The sequence below is a fragment of the Oncorhynchus masou genome, unplaced genomic scaffold (genome assembly GCF_036934945.1).
Source record: "Oncorhynchus masou masou isolate Uvic2021 unplaced genomic scaffold, UVic_Omas_1.1 unplaced_scaffold_520, whole genome shotgun sequence".
Classification (NCBI taxonomy): Eukaryota; Metazoa; Chordata; class Actinopteri; order Salmoniformes; family Salmonidae; genus Oncorhynchus; species Oncorhynchus masou.
This window is the reverse complement of record NW_027011606.1, coordinates 252,024-273,611: the sequence shown is the minus strand read 5'-3', so window position 1 is coordinate 273,611 and position 21,588 is coordinate 252,024. Positions and strand designations below refer to the sequence as shown.

The following is a 21,588-nucleotide window of genomic DNA, read 5'->3' as shown; positions in this document are numbered from 1 at the left end:
TTCACACAGCCATCATTCTAAGCCTTGTGTGTGTCAGAACAACAGCTGGCTAGGCCACAGTGACATCACCACCAATGAATGAAGTTCACGGGTAGAGGGAGGAGAGAGAGACAGAGAGACAGAGAGAGAGACAGAGAGAGAGAGAGAGAGAGACAGAAAGAGAGAGAGAGACGAGAGAGAGAGAGAGAGAGAGAGAGAGAGAGAGAGAGACGAGAGAGACAGAGAGAGAGAGACACAGAGAGAGAGAGAGAGAGACACAGAGACACAGAGAGAGAGAGACAGAGACACAGAGAGAGAGAGAGAGAGAGAGAGAGAGAGTGCCGAGAATTGGTCAGCACACACTCGCACACAGAGACACACAGACACCCTGCCACAGGAAGTGGTCTCCGTGGTAACCTGATCTACATCCTGTTTGATGAACAGAGGGAGAAGATATTGATACAACCCGTTCTATGAGAAGGGTTTGTGTTGAAGCGTTCTGTCAACGCGTTTCTAGTGTCACACTGCTGCATATCAAAACAACTACTGAAGCTGTTAGTCACACGCACACACACACACACACACACACACACACACACACACACACACACACACACACACACACCTTGTTGTACCAGACTTTCAGAGGGAGAAAGACCCCGTGTACTTCACTACTTGCTACACAATCCGCCTGCCTCTCTCCTCCTCTCCTTCTCCCTCTCTCTCCCCCTCCCCTCCTCCCCTATCTCCTCTCCTCCTCCCCCTCTCTCTCCTTCTCCTTCTCCCTCTCTCTCCCCCTCCCCTCCTCCGCCTGCTCCCTCTCCTCCTCCCCTCTCTCCTCTCCTCCTCCCCCTCTCTCTCCCCCTCCCCTCTCTCTCCTCCTCCTCTCCCCCTCTCTCTCCTCCTCTCCTCCTCCCCCTCTCTCTCCCTCTCCTCCTCCTCCTCTCCCCCCTCTCCTCCTCCCCCTCCTCTCCCCCTCTCTCCTCCTCCCCTCTCTCTCTCTCTCTCTCCCTCCTCCTCCCCTCTCTCTCCCTCTCCCCTCCTCCCTCTCTCTCTCCCTCTCCTCCTCCCCTCCTCTCACTGTGTGTAATCTGAGCTGTCCATTTTCCTGAACTTTGAACTTCTAATGTGAGTGTTCTGTGTCACGCTGCCGATGCTCTTCTACAAACACTTCTCAACTCTCACACACACACACACACACGCACACACACACACACACACACACACACACACACACACACACACACACACACACACACACAGCGTACCTTGGTGCAGTCCTGGCATTGGAAGACGTAGCAGTAACAGAGATGTGTGTCTCGAACCAGACAACCAAAGCTCCACGGCTCCCTGCTGTTGTGGAGTAGCTTGGTGACGAGTTGCGGCCGACACTCAAACAGTCGCCTGTCCCTCCCCACCTCCTCCTCCGTCCACACACACCTCACCCGCGAGGCGGACACACACAGACACACCGCCTGGTGTCGTCGTGAGGAAACGCTCTCTCCGTTTCCGGTGTGTGTGTCTCTACTTGCAGGACTCCCAGGCGGCCGACCCACTACGGGCTTTTCTCTCTCCCCAGGCCGAGGCCTCCCGATCTCAGCCACGACCCAGGGCAGCATGGCCATGGTGGTGAGGTGATGGACCGGGAGGCAGCCAACCAGAGTCAGTCTGTATTGAACCTCTTCCTCCTCTTCCTCTGTGTTTCTTCCGAGAGGGGTGAGGTGGAGGGGGGAGGGTGTAGAGGTGAGGGTTGTGTAGGACGATCTGTTTGGTGTGAGGTTAAGGCGGGAGGTGGTGAGGGTTGGATGAGGATGGGTGTTGGGGGTGAGGGGGGAGGCTGCCGAGGGGGAGGGGGTGAGGGCTGAGAAAGAGGTTCTGTTTTGGGGGAGAATAAGGGGGGAGGGGGCTAAAGGAGAAGGGAGGGGAGGGGCGGTGTTTGGGGTGAGGGGAAGGGGAGGGCTGCTGGGGCGTTGGTCACGGGGCTTGACGTCAAAGTAGAGTCCCTCCATGGCTGTTTGTCTCCTTGGGAGTCCTCTGGTCTATATCTGCTGGGACAACCACAACATTACACAGAGTTACTGAACACGGGGACAACCACAACATTACACAGAGTTACTGAACACGGGGACAACCACAACATTACACAGAGTTACTGAACACGGGGAGAACCACAACATTACACAGAGTTACTGAAAACTGGGACAACCACAATGTTACCCAGAGTTACTGAAAACTGGGACAACCACAACATTACACAGAGTTACTGAACACGGGGACAACCACAACATTACACAGAGTTACTGAACACGGGGACAACCACAACATTACACAGAGTTACTGAAAACGGGGACAACCACAACATTACACAGAGTTACTGAACACGGGGACAACCACAACATTACACAGAGTTACTGAACACGGGGACAACCACAACATTACACAGAGTTACTGAACACGGGGACAACCACAACATTACACAGAGTTACTGAAAACTGGGACAACCACAATGTTACCCAGAGTTACTGAAAACTGGGACAACCACAATGTCACTGAAAACGGGAACAACCACAACGTTACCCAGAGTTAACGAAGACTGGGACAACAAAAATACTACACAGAGTTAACGAAGACTGGGACAACAAAAATAATACACAGAGTTAACGAAGACTGGGACAACAAAAATACTACACAGAGTTAACGAAGACTGGGACAACAAAAAGACTACACAGAGTTAACGAAGACTGGGACAACAAAAATACTACACAGAGTTAACGAAGACTGGGACAACAAAAAGACTACACAGAGTTAACGAAGACTGGGACAACAAAAAGACTACACAGAGTTAACGAAGACTGGGACAACAAAAAGACTACACAGAGTTAACGAAGACTGGGACAACCATACTATTACACAGAGTTAACGAAGACTGGGACAACCATACTATTACACAGAGTTAACGAAGACTGGGACAACAAAAATACTACACAGAGTTAACGAAAACTGGGACAACAAAAAGACTACACAGAGTTAACGAAGACTGGGACAACCATACTATTACACAGAGTTAACGAAGACTGGGGCAACAAAAAGACTACACAGAGTTAACGAAGACTGGGACAACCATACTATTACACAGAGTTAACGAAGACTGGGACAACAAAAAGACTACACAGAGTTAACGAAGACTGGGACAACCATACTATTACACAGAGTTAACGAAGACTGGGACAACCATACTATTACACAGAGTTAACGAAGACTGGGACAACCATACTATTACACAGAGTTAACGAAGACTGGGACAACAAAAAGACTACACAGAGTTAACGAAGACTGGGACAACAAAAAGACTACACAGAGTTAACGAAAACTGGGACAACAAAAAGACTACACAGAGTTAACGAAGACTGGGACAACAAAAAGACTACACAGAGTTAACGAAGACTGGGACAACCATACTATTACACAGAGTTAACGAAGACTGGGACAACAAAAAGACTACACAGAGTTAACGAAGACTGGGACAACCATACTATTACACAGAGTTTCTGAGGTATGTCTGGGCTGCAGCCTGTGTGTTATTTTGTGACCAGGAGGGACAGTAGTGTAGTAGGTCTTGCGGGGGTTAGGAGTGGTGGCTAGTATCTATCTCTGGATTTCAACACCTGTCTGTTTCTATTTGGGTTTGCAGTTGTCACAGCGACACGAGGCCTGACCTACAGGTAACTGCCAGAGTAAAGGAAACACTTGACTAAATGAGGGATACAAAGTAATATTGAAAACAGGTGCTTCCACGTATTGAAAGCAGGTGTGGTTCCTGAGTTAATTAAGCTAATATCATCCCATCATGCTTAGGGGTCATGTATTAAAATTCCCCCAGTTGTCCATTATTTAGGCTATACCATGGCTGGAAGAAGAGATCTCAGTGGCTTTGGAAAGGGAGATAAGGGAGATTCTGGAGCGCCACCGAAGACAGTGTTTTCCACCACCGTCAACAAAACACCAAATTATGGAATTTTCTGGTGGAAGAACGAGGTCACATCCCTCCAGTAGAGTTCCAGACCCTTGTCGAATCCATGTCGAGGTGCATTGAAGCCGTTCTGGCTGCTGGTGACCCAACGCCCTATTAACACACTATACGTTGGGGTTTCCTTTATCTTGGTGTTTACATTACGTTGGTGTTTCCTTTATCTTAGTGTTTCCTTTATCTTGGTGTTTACATTATGTTGGTGTTTCCTTTATCTTGGTGTTTACATTATGTTGGTGTTTCCTTTATCTTGGTGTTTACATTATGTTGGTGTTTCCTTTATCTTGGTGTTTACATTATGTTGGTGTTTCCTTTATCTTGGTGTTTACATTACGTTGGTGTTTCCTTCATCTTGGTGTTTACATTACGTTGGTGTTTCCGTTATTGTGGTGGGCACACAGACACATACACCATCTCTTGGCTTGGTGTGTGTGAGACCTGCGTAGCCTTCACACACTGACAGTCAGTCAACACACACATAAATCCCCATGACACACACACACACTGTGAGTCTGCCAGCTGTACTGTAGGTCAAACTAGCTGTCTGATTACAACTGGGAATCAGTCATGTACAGTCAGTGATACAAACAACTGACGGTTGAAAACAATGTCTATTCTATTGTTGTTTAGACAATCCAGACGTTTCATAAGATAGGTTTACTGCCCTACTTCACTACCAACCTATATACAGGTACAAGGCCTACTTCACTACCAACCTCTATACAGGTACAAGGCCTACCTCACTACCAACCTCTATACAGGTACAAGGCCTACTTCACTACCAACCTCTATACAGGTACAAGGCCTACTTCACTACCAACCTCTATACAGGTACAAGGCCTACTTCACTACCAACCTCTATACAGGTACAAGGCCTACTTCACTACCAACCTCTATACAGGTACCAGGCCTACTTCACCACCAACCTCTATACAGGTACAAGGCCTACTTCACTACCAACCTCTACAAGGCCTACTTCACTACCAACCTCTATACAGGTACAAGGCCTACTTCACTACCAACCTCTACAAGTTCTACTTCACTACCAACCTCTATACAGGTACAAGGCCTACTTCACTACCAACCTCTATACAGGTACAAGGCCTACTTCACTACCAACCTCTACAAGGCCTACTTCACTACCAACCTCTATACAGGTACAAGGCCTACTTCACTACCAACCTCTATACAGGTACAAGGTCTACTTCACTACCAACATCTACACAGGTACAAGGCCTACTTCACTACCAACCTCTATACAGGTACAAGGCCTACTTCACTACCCACCTCTATACAGGTACAAGGCCTACTTCACTACCCATCTCTATACAGGTACAAGGCCTACTTCACTACCAACCTCTATACAGGTACAAGGCCTGCTTCACTACCAACCTCTATACAGGTACAAGGCCTACTTCACTATAAACCTCTACAAGGCCTACTTCACTACCCACCTCTATACAGGTACAAGGTGAAATAACCAATATTACACTGTGTGTGTGTGTGTGTGTGTGTGTGTGTGTGTGTGTGTGTGTGTGTGTGTGTGTGTGTGTGTGTGTGTGTGTGTGTCTTGCTAGGAAACAAGGTGACATTTGGACTCCTTGGAGGTTTCCCTCAAGTTCAACCTTGTTCTCCAGCAACACCAAGGTTACGTCGCAAATGGCCCCCTACTCCCTATCTCGTGAACTACTTTTGACCAGGAGCCATTTGGAACGCACCCCTAGACGTGCCGGTGGGGGCCTAGTCGAGAATAGTTCTCTCGCTAAATGTCAGCTGACTGTTCCAACTATACTAATTTTATGGTTCCATTGTTTAAAATCAGACAGATGGAATAAGCGTTATAAAATGCAATATAATGGTTTGTTATAAAGAGAGATGAGGCGCGAATGTCCAAACCGCGATGTTGGCACGAAATAGTGAATTTACCAAATGTTCTTTGAAATGATGCTACCTACCTATCAGATAAACAATGAAATACAAATAAACATGACATTCTAACTGTATCCAAACAGACATCAATAAACGCAAGCGGAACGCGCCGTGGGGCAAGCAAAACTAATCAACAATATCATTTTACGCACGATCGGGATAAATTTACGCACCGTGTCGCGCGTTAATAAGTTCCGACTTCAGTAAAATAAATATCACATCAGATGAAAAAGTCCTTCTATCAACATCTTCCGGACTTCCTCAATGATCTCTGTAACGAACCGACACTTTCCCGGAGACGTACCCGGTGCCGTCTCACCTTTTCTCGGCACTTGGTTAGCTCGATGAAGGTGACGTGCTGGGCCGATGCGGCATTGTGGACTGTGTGTGTGTGGTCCGTGCAGTAAAGCTACCAAACTCAGTCGATCTGTTTGGTGACAGTCTCTCTCTCTCACACACACACACACACACACACACACACACACACACACACACACACACACACACACACACACACGCGATATTCTGTCAGTTTGGAAGGTCTGCCACTCCCCTGGACGGGAGATATAAATAGAACGCTGCCTCTTTCTTTCTCTCTATTTTCTCCTCGCTCGTGTCTCTAAACAAGGGCAGAGTAGGCTTAAAAAGTTATCATATTCTTGATCTTTTTACAAAATGTAATCAGACGCTCTTATCCAGACTAGTGAGTTCATACATTTTTCATTATTGGTCCCCCCCGCAACAAAAAGTTCAACATTCACTTTCTGCTACTATTTCTGTCCAGCCGTCTACTCAAAATACAGTTTGACGCAGACGTTCGATAAATCCAAAATCAGCGGTTTCAATTGAAAATGAACGAGAAATGCAACTTCCGGTTCTTTAAAAGGGAAACAGGTGAAAAAGGCAATCCACTTTAGTTCGAGGTTTCTTTATAGCGGCAATTTCGTGTAGGGACCGTGTGGTTATAGGGTGGCGTAGGCTCACCCGAAACAACACGTCCTCTGACATATATATTCGTCTATATGGGGGCGTTCCACCAAGTCGGTGCATTTAAAAACAAAAGTGTAATCGTGTCTTGTCACCTAATTTTAATATTCTGCCATAAAGAGGACAGGGAAATGAACAAGTGCACACATTTGGAGAGGAATGAGAGATAATTGTTGTGCTGAGTGATTCATTTACATGTCGTTTTTAAAAAACATCTAATTGACTGAATTGGTTCAATTATTTGAATTCCATTTCTGTTTTTCCTTTTTTTCTGTGAGCTCAATGCAGCACTTTGCCCAGTTTCTCTAGCGATAAATCAGATCCAGCTGTGTGATGTAGTAGGGAGTTGTAGTTTCTCTCGAGATAAATCAGACCAGACTGAACTGTGTGATGTAGTAGGGAGTTGTAGTTTCTCTAGAGATAAATCAGATCCATTCTGAACTGTGTGATGTAGTAGGGAGTTGTAGTTTCTCTAGAGATAAATCAGACCAGACTGAACTGTGTGATGTAGTAGGGAGTTGTAGTTTCTCTAGAGATAAATCAGATCCATTCTGAACTGTGTGATGTAGTAGGGAGTTGTGGTTTCTCTAGAGATAAATCAGATCCATTCTGAACTGTGTGATGTAGTAGGGAGTTGTAGTTTCTCTAGAGATAAATCAGATCCAGGCTGAACTGTGTGATGTAGTAGGGAGTTGTAGTTTCTCTAGAGATAAATCAGATCCATTCTGAACTGTGTGATGTAGTAGGGAGTTGTAGTTTCTCTAGAGATAAATCAGATCCATTCTGAACTGTGTGATGTAGTAGGGAGTTGTAGTTTCTCTAGAGATAAATCAGATCCATTCTGAACTGTGTGATGTAGTAGGGAGTTGTAGTTTCTCTAGAGATAAATCAGACCCAGGCTGAACTGTGTGATGTAGTAGGGAGTTGTAGTTTCTCTAGAGATAAATCAGATCCAGACTGAACTGTGTGATGTAGTAGGGAGTTGTAGTTTCTCTAGAGATAAATCAGATCCAGCTGTGTGATGTAGTAGGGAGTTGTAGTTTCTCTAGAGATAAATCAGACCTAGACTGAACTGTGTGATGTAGTAGGGAGTTGTAGTTTCTCTAGAGATAAATCAGACCTAGACTGAACTGTGTGATGTAGTAGGGAGTTGTAGTTTCTCTAGAGATAAATCAGACCCAGGCTGAACTGTGTGATGTAGTAGGGAGTTGTAGTTTCTCTAGAGATAAATCAGATCCAGCTGTGTGATGTAGTAGGGAGTTGTAGTTTCTCTAGAGATAAATCAGATCCAGCTGTGTGATGTAGTAGGGAGTTGTAGTTTCTCTAGAGATAAATCAGACCCAGGCTGAACTGTGTGATGTAGTAGGGAGTTGTAGTTTCTCTAGAGATAAATCAGACCAGACTGAACTGTGTGATGTAGTAGGGAGTTGTAGTTTCTCTAGAGATAAATCAGATCCAGACTGAACTGTGTGATGTAGTAGGGAGTTGTAGTTTCTCTAGAGATAAATCAGATCCAGCTGTGTGATGTAGTAGGGAGTTGTAGTTTCTCTAGAGATAAATCAGATCCAGCTGTGTGATGTAGTAGGGAGTTGTAGTTTCTCTAGAGATAAATCAGATCCAGCTGTGTGATGTAGTAGGGAGTTGTAGTTTCTCTAGAGATAAATCAGATCCAGCTGTGTGATGTAGTAGGGAGTTGTAGTTTCTCTAGAGACAGAAGAACGCTTGGTGGAGATAGAAATAGAGTACAGCTGCTTCCTGAGGTATCGCTACCTGAGAACACACTGCGTGGACAAAACATTAGGAACACCTGCTCTCTACCTGAGAATACACTGGGTGGACAAAACATTAGGAACACCTGCTCTCTACCTGAGAATACACTGGGTGGACAAAACATTAGGAACACCTGCTCTCTACCTGAGAATACACTGGGTGGACAAAACATTAGGAACACCTGCTCTCTACCTGAGAATACACTGGGTGGACAAAACATTAGGAACACCTGCTCTCTACCTGAGAATACACTGGGTGGACAAAACATTAGGAACACCTGCTCACTGCCTGAGAACACACTGGGTGGACAAAACATTAGGAACACCTGTTCTCTGCCTGAGAATACACTGGGTGGACAAAACATTAGGAACACCTGCTCTCTACCTGAGAATACACTGGGTGGACAAAACATTAGGAACACCTGCTCTCTACCTGAGAATGCACTGGGTGGACAAAACATTAGGAACACCTGCTCTCTGCCTGAGAACACACTGGGTGGACAAAACATTAGGAACACCTGCTCTCTACCTGAGAATACACTGGGTGGACAAAACATTAGGAACACATGCTCTCTACCTGAGAATACACTGGGTGGACAAATGTCATACCCTCAAGACATGCTAACCTCTCACCATTACAATAACACAGGAGGTTAGCATAGCACCAAGACATGCTAACCTTTTACCATTACATTAACAGGGGAGGTTAGCATACCCTCAAGACATGCTAACCTCTCACCATTACAATAACACAGGAGGTTAGCATACCCCCAAAACATGCTAACCTTTTACCATTACAATAACAGGGGAGTTTGGTCCCCCACCCAAAGGACATCCAGCCAACGGGCAGGACCAGTGGTTGAAAACGTGTCACTGATGAAGGAGGTCAAAGGGTGGCTGACGCTCAGTGTGCAGATCAACAGACGGGCCGCAGCTAGTACAACTGACAGTTCGGTAAAAACACACAACCCATAAAAAGGAGGTCATTAGCCGATGACCTTACAACACAAACTGTGGTTGTAGTTGGGCCCGAAAACACTGAAAAACAACAAAACAACATTTCCTGGTCTGATGGACCCCGGTTCCTGCTGTTTCAACACTGATGGGAGGACTTGGGAACAGAGAAAAACCACATGCAGCCATTATGCCACGAGTCAACAGGTTGGTTGTGACGGTGTGTGTTTTTCAGGGCACACATTAGGGCCCCCCTTGATTAAAAGTGGAACAACGATTTGAATCCCACGGGATATCTGAACATCATTTCCTCCAATCAGGTGCGTCTCTTCGTGGCAGCAAGTGTTCTTCCATCTGTGAATTGATGATTCTCCTCCCCTCCTTCCCTCCAGGAGAATGATGTCACAAAGATGTGACAGGATGATGACGTCACAAAGGTGTGACAGGATGATGATGATGTCACAAAGGTGTGACAGGATGATGATGATGTCACAAAGGTGTGACGGGATGATGATGATGATGTCACAATGCTATAGGACTCTATACAGGAACGGCTCCACAAACGGGTCAGGGGGAAATTCTGATTACTGCCACATGTGGCCTGTCCAGTCATGACAGATCTCAATCTGACGGAGCATCTGTGGGAGGAGCTGTTCGGAGGTGAAGATCCACGAGCAGCCATCTTGTGGGGACGGTTTGGAGTCAACGTGGGCCAGCATCCCTGTGGATGGTTAACATAAGTAACAGGATGTCCTGAATTATAAACTGTTATGTTTTGAGGGGGAAATCCAACACAACATCACTGAGTACCACTCTTCATATTTTCAAGCATCATGTTATGGGTATGCTAGTCATCAACAAGGGAGTTTTTTTAGGATAAAAAGACAAGGGAATATAGGCTAAATCCTGGAGGAAAACCTGGTTCAGTCTGCTTTCCAACAGACACTGGGAGACAAATTCACCTTTCAGCAGGACAACAACCTAAAACACAAGGCCAAATCTACACTGGAGTTACCAAGACGACGTTGAATGTTCCCGTAGTTGCTTGGTTACAGATTTGACTGTCCAACAACCAGCTGCAAGAATTTGAATAATGTGCTAATATTGTACAATCCAGGTGTTTAAAGCTCTTAGAGACTTATCCAGGAAGACTCCCAGCTGTAATGACTCCTAGAGACTTACCCAGGAAGACTCCCAGCTGTAATGACTCTTAGAGACTTACCCAGGAAGACTCCCAGCTGTAATGACTCTTAGAGACTTATCCAGGAAGACTCCCAGCTGTAATGACTCTTAGAGACTTACCCAGGAAGACTCCCAGATGTAATCACGCTTAGAGACTTATCCAGGAAGACTCCCAGCTGTAATGACTCGTAGAGACGTACCCAGGAAGACTCCCAGCTGTAATGACTCCTAGAGAATTACCCAAGAAGACTCCCAGCTGTAATGACTCTTAGAGACTTACCCAGGAAGACTCCCAGCTGTAATGACTCTTAGAGACGTACCCAAGAAGACTCCCAGCTGTAATGACTCTTAGAGACTAACCCAAGAAGACTCCCAGCTGTAATTACTCTTAGAGACTAACCCAGAAAGACTCCCAGCTGTAATGACTCTTAGAGACTTATCCAGGAAGACTCCCAGCTGTAATGACTCCTAGAGAATTACCCAAGAAGACTCCCAGATGTAATCACGCTTAGAGACTTATCCAGGAAGACTCCCAGCTGTAATGACTCGTAGAGACGTACCCAGGAAGACTCCCAGCTGTAATGACTCCTAGAGAAATACCCAAGAAGACTCCCAGCTGTAATTACTCCTAGAGACTAACCCAGAAAAACTCCCAGCTGTAATGACTCTTAGAGACTTATCCAAGAAGACTCCCAGCTGTAATGACTCGTAGAGACTTATCCAGGAAGACTCCCAGCTGTAATGACTCTTAGAGAATTACCCAAGAAGACTCCCAGATGTAATCACGCTTAGAGACTTATCCAGGAAGACTCCCAGCTGTAATGACTCGTAGAGACGTACCCAGGAAGACTCCCAGCTGTAATGACTCCTAGACAATTACCCAAGAAGACTCCCAGCTGTAATGACTCTTAGAGACTTACCCAGGAAGACTCCCAGCTGTAATGACTCTTAGAGACGTACCCAAGAAGACTCCCAGCTGTAATGACTCTTAGAGACTAACCCAAGAAGACTCCCAGCTGTAATCCCTGCCAATGGGTTTCTAACATGTATTGACTCAGGGAGGAAGGAGGGAGGGGGAATATGTATCTATTTATCAAAGGTATATTCGTGGTGTAGTTTTCATTAAAAAATATTTATTAATATTTATTTTATTATTAGTATTTTATTATATTCATGGTGTAGTTTTCATTCATTTGTAATAAAATGTTCCAATTTTTTTCCCTACCACTTTTGAGAGAATATTTTTGTGTAGATTGTTAACCGAGAAAAATGACAATTCAATCCATTTTATTTTACTCTTTGTAACAACACAATGTGTCAAAAGTCCAAAGGAGGGTGTGAATACCTTCTGAAGGCACTAATATACACAACAACTGAAGTATTTTATTAAAGTGAATAAATGGTTAATATGTGATCAACAGTACTGGACAGTCACTACCATCATGTATACACAACAACTGAAGTATTTTATTAACGTGATGTAATAAATTATATAGTATTTTATTAATTATTAGTGATCTACAGTACTGGACAGTCACTACCATCATGGGACTTTTATTAGTTGTTTTGCTCAGTGTTACAGCATTCAACACACACAAAGGGCATTTAATGTAAAAATAAATGAATAAAATGATAAGTCATCCAAACAGAAAATCAGAAAGCATTAATCACACAGCATTGGTAGTCGGCCTGGAACGCACCCATTCTAGAATGTGTGTGTGTGTGAGAGTTGTAGAATGTGTGTGAGTTGTAGAATGTGTGTGAGTTGTAGAATGTGTGTGAGTTGTAGAATGTGTGTGAGTTGTAGAATGTGTGTGAGTTGTAGAATGTGTGTGAGTTGTAGAATGTGTGTGAGTTGTAGAATGTGTGTGAGTTGTAGAATGTGTGTGAGTTCTAGAATGTGTGTGAGTTCTGGAAGAAGAATGTCTGAAAGGGAATCTTGATCAGGAAGTCAAACCAGCGCGGGTCTTTGTGTTTACAAGCCACTGATGTGTGTTACTCAGGCTTGGACAGCAGGTTATTCTTCTGGGGCTGGAAGAAGTCCTCTACGATGGCAGTAACCAGGTCATCTAACTCCTTCTGTAAACCTTTAACATCACTGACACACAGAGAGAGATGGAGGAGGAGAGATGGAGGAGGAGAGAGAGATGGAGGAGGAGAGAGAGATGGAGGGAGGAGAGAGAGATGGAGGGAGGAGAGAGAGATGGAGGGAGGAGAGAGAGATGGAGGGAGGAGAGAGAGATGGAGGGAGGAGAGAGATGGAGAGAGGAGGAGAGAGGAGGAGATAGATGGAGAGAGGAGGAGAGAGATGGAGAGAGGAGGAGAGAGATGGAGGGAGGAGGAGAGAGATGGAGGGAGGAGGAGAGAGATGGAGAGAGGATTAGAGAGATGGAGAGAGGATTAGAGAGATGGAGGAGAGAGAGAGATGGAGGAGGAGAGAGATGGAGGAGAGATGGAGGGAAGAGGAAAGAGAGGGAGGAGAGAGAGATGGAGGGAGGACGAAAGTGAGAGATGGAGGAGAGATGGAGGGAGGAGGAAAGAGAGAGATGGGAGGGAGGGGAGATGGAGGGAGGAGGAAAGAGAGAGATGGGAGGTAGGGGAGATGGAAAGAGTTAAGTTTCACATCTGCTAGAGCGCTGCTGTGTGTGTGCATATAGAGTATGTGTACGTATTGTGTGTGTTTTATACCTGTTGCCGGGGGCAGCACACAGCTCAGTATCGTATATAGTGTGTTTATTATACCTGTTGCCGGGGGCAGCACACAGCTCAGTATCGTATATAGTGTGTTTATACCTGTTGCCGGGGGCAGCACACAGCTCAGTATCGTATATAGTGTGTTTATACCTGTTGCCGGGGGCAGCACACAGCTCAGTGTCGTATATAGTGTGTTTATACCTGTTGCCGGGGGCAGCACACAGCTCAGTGTAGTATATAGTGTGTTTATACCTGTTGCCGGGGGCAGCACACAGCTCAGTGTAGTATATAATGTGTTTATACCTGTTGCCGGGGGCAGCACACAGCTCAGTGTAGCATATAGTGTGTTTTATACCTGTTGCCAGGGGCAACACACAGCTCAGTGTAGTATATAGTGTGTTTTATACCTGTTGCCGGGGGCAGCACACAGCTCAGTGTAGTATATAGTGTGTTTATACCTGTTGCCGGGGGCAGCACACAACTCAGTGTAGTATATAGTGTGTTTATACCTGTTGCCGGGGGCAGCACACAGCTCAGTGTAGTACTTGATCTTGGGTTCCGTTCCGCTGGTCCTCATGGTGGCCACGCCCCCGTTAGAGAAACTAAACGTGATCATCTGACTACTGGGGGAGGAGGGGAGGACCTGGGGTGGAGAGATTAAAGGAGACCATCTGACTACTGGGGGAGGAGGGGAGGTGGAGGGAGAGAGAGAGAGCGAGGCAGATAGAGAGAGCGAGGGAGGTAGAGAAAGAGCGAGGGAGGTGTGGAGAGAGAGCCAGGGAGGTAGAGAGAGAGCCAGGGAGGTAGAGAGAGAGCCAGGGAGGTAGAGAGAGAGAGCGAGGTAGAGAGAGAGAGCGAGGTAGAGAGAGAGCGAGGGAGGTAGAGAGAGCGCGACGGAGGTAGAGAGAGAGAGCGAGGGAGGTAGAGAGAGAGAGCGAGGGAGGTAGAGAGAGAGAGCGAGGGAGGTAGAGAGAGAGAGCGAGAGAGCGAGGGAGGTAGAGAGAGAGAGCGAGAGAGCGAGGGAGGTAAAGAGAGAGAGCGAGGGAGGTAGAGAGAGAGAGAGCGAGGGAGGTAGAGAGAGATCGAGGGAGGTAAAGAGAGAGAGCGTGGGATGTAGAGAGAGAGAGAGCGTGGGAGGTAGAGAGAGAGGGAGGTAGAGAGAGCGAGCGAGAGAGCGAGGGAGGTAAAGAGAGAGAGCGAGGGAGGTAGAGAGAGAGCGAGGGAGGTAGAGAGAGAGCGAGGGAGGTAGAGAGAGAGCGAGGGAGGTAGAGAGAGAGCGAGGGAGGTAGAGATTCTCCTCACAGCCTTGTTGTCCGCCTGGCTGCTGTCGTATCCAGTAGTGAGGTCTCGTACAGCGGTGATGGCGACGCCTCCACACTGCCTGGGGTACGACACATCCTCCTGGTTGCCGTAGTGACGCAGCCGGTCAAACATGGCTCGGATCACTTCCTGGTCGTGACAGATGAAGTAGGAGTTCTTAGTGATGTGGTACCCATACCTGGAGGAGAGGGGGGGAGAGAGAGAGGGGGGGGGAGAGGAGAGGGGGGAGAGGAGAGGTGGTGAGGTGTGTGTGTGTGTGTGTGTGTGTGTGTGTGTGTGTGTGTGTGTGTGTGTGTGTGTGTGTGTGTGTGTGTGTGTGTGTGTGTGTCCCACTCCTCGTGGACAGCAGTGAGTTGTTGTGACAGTGTGTGTGTGTGTGTGTGTGTGTGTGTGTGTGTGTGTGTGTGTGTGTGTGTGTGTGAGAGAGACCCACTCCTCGTAGACAGCAGTGAGTTGTCGTGACAGCGTGGTGTTCTTCGCGGCCAGGTATGATGTCATCTCCCCAGCGATGGCTGCTGCACTAACACCATCCTTATCCAGCACGGCAGAACCACACATGTACCCTGCAACACACACCGAGGGGCGGGAGGAGGGGACAGGAAGTCATTTAAACCCCACTGACACCGTCCTTATCCAGCACGGCAGAACCACACATGTACCCTGCAACACACCGAGGGGCGGGAGGAGGGGACAGGAAGTCATTTAAACCCCACTAAACCATCGTCTGGCTGGTCTAGTGGAGGACACCGGAAGTGATTTAAACCCCACTAAACCATCGTCTGGCTGGTCTAGTGGTGGAGGAGACAGGAAGTCATTTAAACCCCACTAAACCATCGTCTGGCTGGACTAGTGGAGGACACAGGAAGTCATTTAAACCCCACTAAACCGTCGACTGGCTGGTCCAGTGGAGGACACAGGAAGTCATAGGATTGGAGAGTCCGTTAAATGGCTCCCAACTGTAATGACTCTGGATAGAAGCGTTGCCAGAGTATTGATTTGAATGTTCAGCTCTCTACCATAAGCCGCCTCCAACGCCATATTTGTATTTATTTAAAGAATTTGGCAGTTTGTCCAACCGGCTTCACAACCGCAGACCGTAACCACGCCAACCAGGACCTCCACATCCTGCTTTTTCCCCTGCGGGATCGTCTTGAGACCAGCCACCTTTGACAGCTGATGAAACTGAGGAGTATTTCTGTCTGTAATAAAGACAGGGGAAAACGTACTCTGATTGGCTGGGTCTGGCTCCCCAGTGGGCGGGTCTGGCTGCCCAGTGAGTGGGTGGGCCTGGCTCCCCAGTGGCTGGGTCTGTCTCCCCAGTGGGTGGGTCTGTCTCCCCAGTGGGTGGGTCTGTCTGCCCAGTGGGTGGGTCTGGCTCCCCAGTGAGTGGGCCTGGCTCCCCAGTGGGCGGGCCTGGCTCCCCAGTGGGCGGACCTGGCTGCCCAGTGGGCGGACCTGGCTGCCCAGTGGGCGGGCCTGGCTCCCCCAGTGGGCGGGCCTGGCTCCCCAGTGAGTGGGCCTGTCTGCCCAGTGGGTGGGCCTGTCTGCCAGTGGGTGGGCCTGGCTCCCCAGTGGGCGGACCTGGCACCCCAGTGGGCGGGTCTGTCTCCCCAGTGGGCGGGCCTGTCTCCCCAGTGGGCGGGCCTGGCTCCCCAGTGGGCGGGCTTGGCTCCCCAGTGAGTGGGCGGGCCTGGCTCCCCAGTGAGTGGGCGGGCCTGGCTCCCCAGTGAGTGGGCGGGTCTGGCTCCCCAGTGAGTGGGTGGGTCTGGCTCCCCAGTGAGTGGGCGGGCCTGGCTCCCCAGTGAGTGGGCGGGCCTGGCTCCCCAGTGAGTGGGCGGGCCTGGCTCCCCAGTGAGTGGGTGGGCCTGGCTCCCCAGTGGGCGGGTCTGGCTGCCCAGTGAGTGGGTGGGCCGGGCTTGGCTCCCCAGTGAGTGGGCGGGCCTGGCTCCCCAGTGAGTGGGCGGGCCTGGCTCCCCAGTGAGTGGGTGGGCCTGGCTCCCCAGTGGGCGGGTCTGTATCCCCAGTGAGTGGGCCTGGCTCCCCAATGAGTGGGCCTGGCTCCCCAGTGAGTGGGCGGGCCTGGCTCCCCAGTGAGTGGGCGGGTCTGGCTCCCCAGTGAGTGGGTGGGCCTGGCTCCCCAGTGAGTGGGTGGGTCTGGCTCCCCAGTGGGCGGGTCTGTCTCCCCAGTGAGTGGGCCTGGCTCCCCAATGAGTGGGCCTGGCTCCCCAGTGAGTGGGTGGGCCTGGCTCCCCAGTGGGTGGACCTGTCTCCCCAGTGAGTGGGTGGGCCTGGCTCCCCAGTGGGCGGGCCTGGCTCCCCAGTGAGTGGGTGGGCCTGGCTCCCCAGTGGGCGGGTCTGTCTCCCCAGTGAGTGGGCCTGGCTCCCCAATGAGTGGGCCTGGCTCCCCAGTGTTTGGGCGGGCCTGGCTCCCCAGTGAGTGGGCGGGTCTGGCTCCCCAGTGAGTGGGTGGGCCTGGCTCCCCAGTGAGTGGGTGGGTCTGGCTCCCCAGTGGGCGGGCCTGGCTCCCCAGTGGGCGGGCTTGGCTCCCCAGTGAGTGGGTCTGTCTCCCCAGTGGGTGGGTCTGTCTGCCCAGTGGGTGGGTCTGGCTCCCCAGTGAGTGGGCCTGGCTCCCCAGTGGGCGGGCCTGGCTCCCCAGTGGGCGGGCCTGGCTCCCCAGTGAGTGGGCGGGCCTGGCTCCCCAGTGAGTGGGCGGGTCTGGCTCCCCAGTGAGTGGGTGGGCCTGGCTCCCCAGTGAGTGGGTGGGTCTGGCTCCCCAGTGGGCGGGCCTGGCTCCCCAGTGGGCGGGCCTGGCTCCCCAGTGAGTGGGTGGGCCTGGCTCCCCAGTGGGCGGGTCTGTCTCCCCAGTGAGTGGGCCTGGCTCCCCAATGAGTGGGCCTGGCTCCCCAGTGAGTGGGCGGGTCTGGCTCCCCAGTGAGTGGGTGGGCCTGGCTCCCCAGTGAGTGGGTGGGTCTGGCTCCCCAGTGGGCGGGCCTGGCTCCCCAGTGGGCGGGCCTGGCTCCCCAGTGAGTGGGTGGGCCTGGCTCCCCAGTGGGCGGGTCTGTCTCCCCAGTGAGTGGGCCTGGCTCCCCAATGAGTGGGCCTGGCTCCCCAGTGTTTGGGCGGGCCTGGCTCCCCAGTGAGTGGGCGGGTCTGGCTCCCCAGTGAGTGGGTGGGCCTGGCTCCCCAGTGAGTGGGTGGGTCTGGCTCCCCAGTGGGCGGGCCTGGCTCCCCAGTGGGCGGGCTTGGCTCCCCAGTGAGTGGGCGGGCCTGGCTCCCCAGTGGGCGGGCCTGGCTCCCCAGTGAGTGGGCGGGCCTGGCTCCCCAGTGAGTGGGCGGGCCTGGCTCCCCAGTGAGTGGGCGGGCCTGGCTCCCCAGTGAGTGGGCGGGTCTGGCTCCCCAGTGGGCGGGCCTGGCTCCCCAGTGGGCGGGCCTGGCTCCCCAGTGGGCGGGCCTGGCTCCCCAGTGAGTGGGCGGGCCTGGCTCCCCAGTGAGTGGGCGGGTCTGGCTCCCCAGTGAGTGGGTGGGCCTGGCTCCCCAGTGAGTGGGTGGGTCTGGCTCCCCAGTGGGCGGGCCTGGCTCCCCAGTGGGCGGGCCTGGCTCCCCAGTGAGTGGGTGGGCCTGGCTCCCCAGTGGGCGGGTCTGTCTCCCCAGTGAGTGGGCCTGGCTCCCCAATGAGTGGGCCTGGCTCCCCAGTGAGTGGGTGGACCTGTCTCCCCCAGTGGGCGGGCCTGGCTCCCCAGTGAGTGGGTGGGCCTGGCTCCCCAGTGGGCGGGTCTGGCTGCCCAGTGAGTGGGTGGGCCGGGCTTGGCTCCCCAGTGAGTGGGCGGGCCTGGCTCCCCAGTGAGTGGGCGGGCCTGGCTCCCCAGTGAGTGGGTGGGCCTGGCTCCCCAGTGGGCGGGTCTGTCTCCCCAGTGAGTGGGCCTGGCTCCCCAGTGAGTGGGCGGGCCTGGCTCCCCAGTGAGTGGGCGGGCCTGGCTCCCCAGTGAGTGGGCGGGTCTGGCTCCCCAGTGAGTGGGTGGGCCTGGCTCCCCAGTGAGTGGGTGGGTCTGGCTCCCCAGTGGGCGGGTCTGTCTCCCCAGTGAGTGGGCCTGGCTCCCCAATGAGTGGGCCTGGCTCCCCAGTGAGTGGGTGGGCCTGGCTCCCCAGTGGGTGGACCTGTCTCCCCAGTGAGTGGGTGGGCCTGGCTCCCCAGTGGGCGGACCTGTCTCCCCAGTGGGCGGGTCTGTCTCCCCAGTGGGCGGGTCTGTCTCCCCAGTGGGCGGGTCTGTCTCCCCAGTGAGTGGGCCTGGCTCCCCAGTGGGTGGGTCTGGCTCCCCAGTGGGCGGGCCTGTCTGCCCAGTGGGCGGGCCTGTCTGCCCAGTGGGCGGGCCTGTCTGCCCAGTGGGCGGGTCTGTCTCCCCAGTGAGTGGGCCTGGCTCCCCAGTGGGCGGGTCTGTCTCCCCAGTGAGTGGGCCTGGCTCCCCAGTGGGCGGGTCTGGCTCCCCAGTGGGCGGGTCTGGCTCCCCAGTGGGCGGACCTGGCTCCCCAGTGGGGGGGTCTGTCTCCCCAGTGGGCGGGCCTGTCTGCCCAGTGGGCGGGCCTGTCTCCCCAGTGGGCGGGTCTGTCTCCCCAGTGGGCGGGTCTGGCTCCCCAGTGGGCGGACCTGGCTCCCCAGTGGGCGGGCCTGTCTGCCCAGTGGGCGGGCCCGTCTGCCCAGTGGGCGGGCCTGTCTCCCCAGTGGGCGGGTCTGTCTCCCCAGTGGGCGGACCTGGCTGCCCAGTGGTTGGGCCTGGCAACCCAGTGAGTGGGCCTGGCTCCCCAGTGGGTGGGTCTGTCTCCCCAGTGGGCGGGTCTGGCTCCCCAGTGGGTGGGTCTGGCTCCCCAGTGGGCGGGTCTGTCTCCCCAGTGGGCGGGTCTGGCTCCCCAGTGGGCGGGTCTGTCTCCCCAGTGGGCGGGTCTGTCTCCCCAGTGGGCGGGTCTGTCTCCCCCAGTGGGTGGGTCTGTCTCCCCAGTGAGTGGGTGGGCCTGGCTCCCCAGTGGGTGGGTCTGGCTCCCCAGTGGGGGGGTCTGTCTCCCCAGTGGGCGGGCCTGTCTCCCCCAGTGGGCGGGCCTGGCTCCCCAGTGAGTGGGTGGGCCTGGCTCCCCAGTGGGCGGGTCTGTCTCCCCAGTGAGTGGGCCTGGCTCCCCAATGAGTGGGCCTGGCTCCCCAGTGAGTGGGTGGACCTGTCTCCCCCAGTGAGTGGGTCTGTCTCCCCCAGTGGGTGGGTCTGGCTCCCCAGTGGGTGGACCTGTCTCCCCAGTGAGTGGGTGGGCCTGGCTCCCCAGTGGGTGGACCTGTCTCCCCAGTGGGCGGGTCTGTCTCCCCAGTGGGCGGGTCTGTCTCCCCAGTGGGCGGGTCTGTCTCCCCAGTGGGCGGGTCTGTCTCCCCCAGTGGGTGGGTCTGTCTCCCCCAGTGGGTGGGTCTGTCTCCCCAGTGAGTGGGTGGGCCTGGCTCCCCAGTGGGTGGGTCTGGCTCCCCAGTGGGGGGGTCTGTCTCCCCAGTGGGCGGGCCTGTCTGCCCAGTGGGCGGGCCTGTCTGCCCAGTGGGCGGGCCTGTCTCCCCAGTGAGTGGGCGGGCCTGTCTCCCCAGTGGGCGGGTCTGTCTCCCCAGTGGGCGGGTCTGTCTCCCCAGTGGGCGGGTCTGTCTCCCCAGTGGGCGGGTCTGTCTCCCCAGTGGGCGGGTCTGTCTCCCCAGTGGGCGGGTCTGTCTCCCCAGTGGGCGGGTCTGTCTCCCCCAGTGGGTGGGTCTGTCTCCCCCAGTGGGTGGGTCTGTCTCCCCAGTGAGTGGGTGGGCCTGGCTCCCCAGTGGGTGGGTCTGGCTCCCCAGTGGGGGGGTCTGTCTCCCCAGTGGGCGGGCCTGTCTGCCCAGTGGGCGGGCCTGTCTGCCCAGTGGGCGGGCCTGTCTCCCCAGTGAGTGGGCGGGCCTGTCTCCCCAGTGGGCGGGTCTGTCTCCCCAGTGGGCGGGTCTGTCTCCCCAGTGGGCGGGTCTGGCTCCCCAGTGGGCGGGTCTGTCTCCCCAGTGGGCGGGTCTGTCTCCCCAGTGGGCGGGTCTGGCTCCCCAGTGGGCGGGTCTGGCTCCCCAGTGGGCGGGTCTGGCTCCCCAGTGGGCGGGTCTGTCTCCCCAGTGGGCGGGTCTGTCTCCCCAGTGGGCGGGTCTGTCTCCCCAGTGGGTGGGCCTGGCTCCCCAGTGGGCGGGTCTGGCTCCCCAGTGGGCGGGCCTGGCTCCCCAGTGGGCGGGCCTGGCTCCCCAGTGGGCGGGCCTGGCTCCCCAGTGAGTGGGCGGGTCTGGCTCCCCAGTGAGTGGGTGGGTCTGGCTCCCCAGTGGGCGGGCCTGGCTCCCCAGTGGGCGGGCCTGGCTCCCCAGTGAGTGGGTGGGCCTGGCTCCCCAGTGGGCGGGTCTGTCTCCCCAGTGAGTGGGCCTGGCTCCCCAATGAGTGGGCCTGGCTCCCCAGTGAGTGGGTGGACCTGTCTCCCCCAGTGAGTGGGTCTGTCTCCCCCAGTGGGTGGGTCTGTCTCCCCAGTGAGTGGGTGGGCCTGGCTCCCCAGTGGGTGGACCTGTCTCCCCAGTGAGTGGGTGGGCCTGGCTCCCCAGTGGGTGGACCTGTCTCCCCAGTGGGCGGGTCTGTCTCCCCAGTGGGCGGGTCTGTCTCCCCAGTGGGCGGGTCTGTCTCCCCCAGTGGGTGGGTCTGTCTCCCCCAGTGGGTGGGTCTGTCTCCCCAGTGAGTGGGT

General features: G+C 53.3%; 1 protein-coding gene and 1 pseudogene across 1 annotated transcript in view; both read right to left on the bottom strand.

Annotated features, from left to right (window-relative positions):
- LOC135535836 (TBC1 domain family member 1-like) overlaps window positions 1-6,426 on the bottom strand; it is a 94,184-nt gene extending 87,758 nt beyond the window's left edge. The window contains exons 1-2 of the mRNA XM_064962260.1: window positions 6,255-6,426; window positions 1,248-2,024 (exon numbers count right to left, since the gene is read on the bottom strand). Of these exons, the coding sequence (XP_064818332.1) occupies window positions 1,248-1,988 (741 nt within the window). The 5' untranslated portion in view covers window positions 1,989-2,024; window positions 6,255-6,426. The remainder of the gene's footprint in view (window positions 1-1,247; window positions 2,025-6,254) is intronic.
- Window positions 6,427-12,269: 5,843 nt separating this feature from the next.
- Window positions 12,270-21,588, bottom strand: part of LOC135535839 (phosphopentomutase-like) — a 29,983-nt pseudogene continuing 20,664 nt past the window's right edge.